The sequence below is a fragment of the Prunus dulcis genome, chromosome 6 (genome assembly GCF_902201215.1).
Source record: "Prunus dulcis chromosome 6, ALMONDv2, whole genome shotgun sequence".
Taxonomy (NCBI): domain Eukaryota; kingdom Viridiplantae; phylum Streptophyta; class Magnoliopsida; order Rosales; family Rosaceae; genus Prunus; species Prunus dulcis.
In genome coordinates, this window is record NC_047655.1 from 21,325,690 (window position 1) to 21,333,827 (window position 8,138).

Sequence of the window (8,138 nt, forward strand, 5' to 3'; positions counted from 1 at the left end):
ATGCAAAATCATAAGAACCTAATTAACCAAAAAGTGATTTGAGGAAAAAGGCTTCTCCCCCCTTCTCTCCTAGAGCAAATATAGCATATAATCAAATCAAGGACAAATGATATGGTACCATTACTATATGGCCCCCCAAAAGTGATTTTGGGTTGAGCTTTTTTGCATGCATAATTTTATAAAGGGATATTCTCATTACATAATAACACAGTGAGTGTCACGCAGGCCAAGATTTCCTCAATCTGATTTCGAGATCATAGAGAACCCTTTGTGTTTTTTTTTATAAAAGTTGGTAAAAGATAGATAAGGAACCCCCCACATGAAACCAAAGGCTGCGTTTGGCTAGAAGAGGATCTAAAAAGCCACATCCATTTACAAAAAGTTACATGGCTAACCCAAAAAAAGAAAAAAAGAAAAGAAAAAAGTTGGAGGGGGTTTTTTTGGATATTCTCTTTTACAACTCAAAAAAAAAAACCCATATCTTCTTTTTTCCTCTGTTCCCACCCCAACATTTGCTTAGTCTACCCACAAGGGTCAGGCAGGCCCAAAATTTAAAACCCAAAATAGAAAAAGTTAAAATTTAAAAAGAACCAAAAAAAAAAGAAGTTAATTTGGATTCTTTGCGTTATTAGAACTCTCTAGGGTCGACAAAAATGGACATCCCAGGTGGCGCTTTGGTCCAGTCACCGACAGAGCCGTCACTGTAGTCTTCCCCGAGCCGTTTGATGCACCACAAGTCCTCGTCGCACGATAGCCTCTTCCAGTGAGGAATTCCTAATCTCAGCGGCTCGCGGCTCGACACCTCCGTCGCCACGACCCCGCACCCGCGCTCCTTCGCCAGGTTGTGCGCGTGGCCGCAGAGCGCCTTCACGAACTTCTCCGAACGTGGGCCGGACCCTCCGAGCCCGTACAGGAAGTGGAACCCGAACGGCCTGAACAGCTCCGGCACCGACGGCAGCCGCAGCCACGGTAGGGCCCGATCCACGATCCTCGTCGTCTTCGCGAGGGTCCGCCTCACGCGCGACGCGCCGCGGACCTCGAGGGTGTAGGCGTCCTTGCAGTTCCAGACGCTGAGGACGGCCCAGGACTCGGGCGGGTCGGCCAGGAACTGATCCGACCCGGGCCAGTTTCCAGCGGTGAAGGTGCCACGTGGCACGGCGAGGAAGGTGCCGAGGGAGAGGCGGTTGTTGAGGACGGCGTCAATGTCGCGGGGGAAGAACTCGGTGGTGGCGAATCGGCGGCGGTATAGGGACTCGGCGTCGGAGGGAGAGAGCTTGATGACGTGGACGCCGGAGGAGAGCTTGACCCGGTGGGCGAAGACCGGGTTGACGAGGATGGCGGGCGTACGGAACTTGGAGTAGCCGCATTTGTCGGTGAAGAGGTTTATGGAGGGTTTGTTGTCGTTATCTGTGGCCATGTACGAATATTCAGCTCCGTTTTCTCTGAACCACTCCTCCACTCTGTGCACCAGCTTTAACCCTATTCCCATCCTCCTGTACAATTAATTAAAATAAATAAATAACTTTATTACATGAAAAATATCAAAAAATTTTAATTTTAATTTTTTTAGGTGTGTGTTGGGTGGGATGATGAAAAAGGTGGGTGTGTTGGGATATTATTTACCTGTGAGAAGGAGAGACGCGGAGGCCTAAGATGTAAGCGAGCTTGGTGTAAACCGGGAGGGGCTTGAGTGTGTCGTCGAGTACGTCATCGTTTTTGTTGTGATGGGTAACGTTTTTGCCATTTCTGGAGAGTTTCTTGCCACATGTAACGGTTTTGATGCAACCCCTAATCATTCCCACTACCTGTTGCTCCTCTTGTTCCTCCCCCACCTGCTCAGCCACCTACAAAAATAATCACATATCCAAAACAAAACGACCATCAAATATTATTATTCGTACATACCCAAAAATAAAAAATTGTTTTTGAAAAGGGACATCAAAAAATCAAATATTAAATAAAACCCACGTTAATATGGGTGATTATTATTTACTTACCAACATGAGATAGGCAGGAGAGTGACGAACTCTGCAAATTGGGTCGCCGAGGAGGTCGGTGAAGAGGGAGAGCTCACCGCCGGGACCCACCTCACATCTCCTCTCGACTTCTTCAACCCCTTCACAGTCCTTGCTCGGGTCGAACTCTCTCAACACCACTATATTATTAACCTTCCTGCTATGATCCTCTACCATATTGTATGTGTATGTTAATATATATATAAATATATATCGGTTTCCTCTACGTGGGTGTACCTAACAAAACGAAACTCAGCGTCGCGGACTGCTCAGAAAACCCAGCAGAGAACAAAAAGGGTTGGTGTTTTCTTCTGGGTTTGAGGGTGTATATATAAAGGAGGAGGGCTGGGGTTTTTTCAAGGGCGCAACATAGAGTGGAGGAGTGAGTGAGGTGGAGGCATAACGTGAGATGTAAGCAAGAAAAGCTGAGCTGAAGCTTCGAAAATGGAGAAAATCAAGGAGAGAGAGGGCCTCACAGCTCACGTTTTGCTTCTCAGCACATCATAACAGAACCATATATAGGCCGGAGGCTGAAGCGGGCCCCAGCCAGCTCCAAATCAAAAACCCCCCAAACCCCAAATTCTTTTATAAAAATCAAAAATTAAAAAAACGAAAGGTTGGGGTAATGGTTGGGATTGGGATGGAACTTCTTGGAGAGAGAGAGAGAGAGAGAGAGAGAGAGAGAGAGGCGTTTTAAGGGTGTGCGCTTGTTCGTTCGTCTCCTTTTCTCATTTAGGTGGTGAGTAGATCATCATTGCAGAGATACAGCAAGTGCCCTTCTGCCCCCCTTTAAATACCTGATTCTTGGGCTTTTCCTTTTCCTCTCTCTCTCTCTCTAGAATCCCCCCACCTTTTTTTTTTTTTTTTAAAAATTAATTTCTCTTATTTATTCAGTTAATTTTAGTGACAAAAACCCAGCAATCTTTATTTAATTCGGTGCTTGCTGCCTATTTTATGTGTTTTTTCTTTTATCCCTTTTCTCTTCTGTCCCTGTCTATTTAGCTTTTTCACTCTCTTTCCAACACTAGCACTAGTATACAAATAAATAATAATAATGAGTTTAAGTTAATTATAAATACGCAAAATAGAAATCATAACGAAAAGCAAAGGAAAATACAGTAAATGACGGCTATGGCTGCGCGCAGTCTTAAAGTGGGTTTTTATTATTTTTGGGTTTTAATCATTTATTTTACACCGAGGGAGGCGCTCCATCATTACTCCATTTCTAATCATTATCCTTTTAAATTTTCGTCCCCCGCCCCTCTTTCCCTATCCATCTATCCATCTATCCATCTATCCATCATGCATGACCATCATCATCGTCATTATACCATTTGACATGTGGAAAATAATAATTTTATTTTTTAATTTTTTGACAAGAGCGATATTTTAAAATTCTCTAAACTCGAACAAGAACGTATTGCATTGACTAACTCGCTAAACACACATTAGCCGACAAGTAAATGTGTTGGTATAGTCATTCTATGTTAATGAGGCCATGACCAATGGGATGAATAGCTTTTAGATATTCCCCGTTTTTTTCCCTAACGCAAACTCGACGACGTGGCGCAACGGATGCCGTTCTTTTCGGAAGGCAACTCCCTGGATTCTCGGCCGTCGATTTTAATAGCTGACTGACGCCTACTGATGCGTCCGAGTCTGAGTGTGAGAAGTGAGTGAGTGCTGTGCTGCGGCCCCTGCAAAAGAGGATTTCGCTTTAACAACTGATAGCGTGGCGTTTCTCGATCATCATCATCAATCCATATGGACGGCCACGATTGTGTGATTCACGGACAGCTAAGCAGCGCAGGCGCGCAGTCCTACTATACTCGATGGGAAGCCTACGCTGATGCTAATTGATAAACCCGCAGAGGCTATACTGAAAAATAGACATTGACTTGATTTGAAAATGCGAAGCATCAACGGTCAAATCTCAACCGTCGGTTCCCTTTTTCGTGGAGTGTGCATCGTGGACGATGGACCGCCGGAGCACGGAAGTGCTGCCACTTTAATCCGCGGCGTTGCATGCAAAAATAAAACGGTTTCGACAATGATTGGGTAATTCAAAGGATGTAGACACGTCACCATAAATTGGGCGTACAAATTAATATTAATTGGCAGTTCAATCATTTTTTTTTCTCTTAAAATTAAAACCTTGGTATAATTATAAGTTAATAACTTGCCTCATAACATACGCTTCCGTACTTGCAAAAGGTTTTTTTTAAAAAATTTTAAATTTATTTTATAATTAAAAAAATAATAGGTAGTTGTGTTTTATAAAAATATTGATTCATTATCTGAATTTTCTTTTAATTTTATTTTTTTTAATATGAAAAAGTGTGAATTTACTATATTATCATCATTTAATTAATGATTTCAATTCTTAATATTTGATTTAACTAATGACATTTTCTGGTATTTTCAATGTTTTACTATTCTCTGCCTTTTGCTGTATATATATAGCTACACATAAAGTTTTTAATGTTTTATTAAAATAAATTTTCTTTTGGGTTTTGAAAGGAGAAGTTGAAGTGGGGGCACAAAAGAATAGTGTAAATTTGATTTGTTTTCACTTTTCTGATAATGGGCTAAAATAATTGAGGCATTTTTTAGACACATTATTTTGTACACTAGATTAAATTATATTAGACATATAAAGACATTTTTGGTCTAAGTTGGGGAGGGGGCTTGCATATAACAATGTATATATGATTGATATGCTATATAAAGAGACATACAGATACATAGGTATTAGATTAAGATGTAGTGGGACCCTACTTTTTGTGGGTCCGGTTGAAATATATGTGGGGTAGATTAGTCTAAACTGACGGACTAAACTAAGTTAAACACACCTAATTATATTGGATGACGTGAAGCACTTGTACGTATATAATTAATTTGGCCGGACAAGGATTATTTGCTTCATTATGATATTATGTTAAATTTGAATAGTAGTTGATGTAGTTAGGATAGTGATCTACATTGTCGACATATACAAATAACATTTGAAAGAACCAAAAAAAACAGCAATAAAAGTTCCATTTTATTATAGTCAGTCCATTTTTTGCACTCGACGTCATCGATTCTTCTAAAAGCTAAAGAAAGATATCTAGCAATTTTGCTTGTAAAGGAAGAATACACATCAAGTACTCTCTACTTATATATTGTGTTCTACTTCAATGGGGTCTTCCTTCTGTTCTTCTAATCTTGTCTATCTTGTCAAAGATTCCAAATTTGGTATTCTAGCTATCATCTAATTTTTAATAATCACTAGTGTAGTGTTTCGGAGTAATTGTTTATCTAGTAAAAATTCTGAATTCGAGTCCTAATATTTGTGTAGTGTGTGTGAGTTTTTCAAATAATAATAATAATTATTATTATATATACAATAAATGCAATATTTTGTGGTACAATTAGTGACATAAAGGACCAATTTCTGTTAGAATTATTATATAAAAAAGACTAACGATAATGAAATAATGAACGATCGATGATGATTAATTTATAAAAGTTTGACGAGATCAACGATGGTAGGCTCATCCGTGAAGTGATGAATATTAATCCACATCCATAAAATATGGTCAACTAACCAAACATAAGATTTGTAGCTTAAAATATTTAAAATGCTTGTTAATTAATTAATTAATTTTCAAATGATTTCTGGTCAAAATAGAAGAAGCATATTACATGTACATACTTTGAAAAACATTGTATATATATATATGGGATTAGAATAAAGTGACAATGATGTAAATAACCCATGATGATGACGGGATTCTCTTACTCTTCATAAAATTATCTATTGTAGCTTAACTAAGGGTGATCCTAAGAATCCAACTACGTACATCTATCCACCATATTATTCTATCAATGCGATTATGGAGCCTCTATTGGAATATTGGGAATCATGGGCAATATTTGAAATGATTTTTATCCTAATAAAAAGTATTAGGACTTTTAATTATTGACTAAGTACCAATCTTTAGAATAATTCTTTTTCAAAGGATTAATGTCTTTTACAGAAGATTTTATTCAGAATCTAATTTATTAGTGAATAAACACGAATTAAGCTTCGATCCGATCTCGATAAAATTGATCCCCATGATGAAAGAGATGATCATGAGCATATTATATATGTATGATACAAATATGAACACATGATTCGTGCGAAGTTTTTGGCTTTTGTTGCATATTATAGCCCCAATTTGTCCATTGATTAAGCTTTTTTTGGCCAATCAACTATAAAGCCCTTGAAAAGAATAACAATAAGAAATCAAAACAAGAGCTGGCTAGGTAGCTAGGTAGGGCATATGCAGGACCACATTGTTGTATGAAGAGATTATATGCCGTTCCCCTTCCTCATGGCTCTCATGCGCAAACTACAAAATCACTTTGCATTAGTTAATATCTTATTGGGCTGGTCAAAAAGAAGAACATGGGTCTGCGACACGTATCATGTTTAAATGTTTCACCCTAGATGATAAAATAAATGGAGAAAAGAAAACAGTTAGGGACAAACGCCACGACAATTGCATCGAAAACATTTGTGTTTAGGGATCTTGTTCCCTTCCATTGTCATCAATCTTAGGCTCCGTACAGGCCTTTTTACTCCATAATCATATATACATAATACATATGTAGGGCCGGTGCCGAACACGTCCTAGCAGAATTAGGTCATGTCTCATCTTGGACATCACATGGGGAAATCCAGACCGAGAGGGACGAAATCGTGTCAAAATTTTGAAGGCCTAGGTGCATATAAAATTGGTACAACTAGGCAAACATGTTCTCCTCGATGATCAAGCAAATTGTCTTTTGCCCCAATGGAAAACGACCAAATAGCAAAGTTGTCATTAGGGGTTAATTAAAAACTAATTAGGACAGTTGGAAAGTAGAATTTGAAGTTGACCCTTGAGGCTTTATGTTTAATCTTTTTGGATTAGATCAAATAATTAGTAAGTGGAGAGTGTGGCTCGAGGAAAACAGCCGCGCCATTGCCATGCAGCTTCTGACTCACTGATGGCATGGCCTCTTCGTTTTATTATTCTGAGGTTGATAATTTGTGTGAATAAAAAAAAGGCAAGGTGGTGGTGGCCATGATCATTTGGGTTAGTTCTTGGACAGGCTCACTCAATCTTAGTCAACCTGCCAAGGTTTCTTTGGCATCGAGACCTTAAATTGACCCCGGCAAAGCTGGATTTTCCTGGTCTAAAAGTTACACCAAAATGCTAATTTTTTTTATAGCCATTTGAGCCACCTTAAACAGACCCTTGTTCCCTTCTCGTAACATGTTTTTCGGGTCGGTGACATGCAAGCTAGAGGCTTGACCCTTCTGCTTCTACCCCCCCATGATGACCTAATATGATCTGTTTAATCATAAACCCAATATGGATTTTCTATAATAAAAAAACCCATATAGCAACTAAAATTTAAGATATATGAAACTCTTGTATAAGAAGGAAATGAGTATATGATGATTACGTGGTATGACGAGCTTATACATGTCTTGCTCCATATGAATTCATGTGAATGTGATGATCAGATGGATGCCATATATATAGAAGCTCATAAAATAATTTTTTAACTTTTGTTTTTGTTTATAGTAGCGTTGTCAGTTTACCCTATTATTTTGTCTTATGAAGCCAAATTATTTCCATTTGAAAAATGTGCTATACTGCCATAGAGTAGAGCCATGTCCATTTGCTTGAGTTTACAGCTTTGAATGTTGAGGGTGTATATGGCAGAGGCGGGAGACAATTAGGGCAGAGAGATAGGGGTGAGATTTGGTGGTGCTGTAAAATGGGTAGATCAGATGGAGAATTTGAAATTGAAGTGCTGGGGAGACGTATTTGGAGGAGCTGTCATTTCTTGCAGTTGTTTTTATTTGTATGGTTTTGGGCATTTGTATGGTAAGAGTCCGACACTAGGGTGCGGCCCAGGCTCAGACGAATCCCCAAGATTATGCACCATGTCCCCTCCTCACTCAGACGTGCCTTTGCCCCATCACCCATCTCTCTCTCTCTCTCTCTCTCTCTCTCTCTCTCTCTCTCTCTTATATATATACGATATATATCTGATGATCCTCATGCTTTGACAAGACCTTTCATTCTGTCCCAACCTCTG

General features: G+C 39.2%; 1 protein-coding gene across 1 annotated transcript; it reads right to left on the reverse strand.

Annotated features, from left to right (window-relative positions):
• Positions 1–254: 254 nt before the first annotated feature.
• LOC117633188 (probable N-acetyltransferase HLS1) lies at positions 255–2,779 on the reverse strand. Its single transcript, XM_034366899.1, has 3 exons — positions 1,998–2,779; positions 1,624–1,844; positions 255–1,493 (listed from the first exon to the last, which is right to left on the reverse strand). Exons 1-3 carry the CDS (start codon positions 2,190–2,192, stop codon positions 629–631), a joined length of 1,281 nt encoding a protein of 426 aa, XP_034222790.1. The 5' UTR covers positions 2,193–2,779; the 3' UTR covers positions 255–628.
• Positions 2,780–8,138: the final 5,359 nt, after the last annotated feature.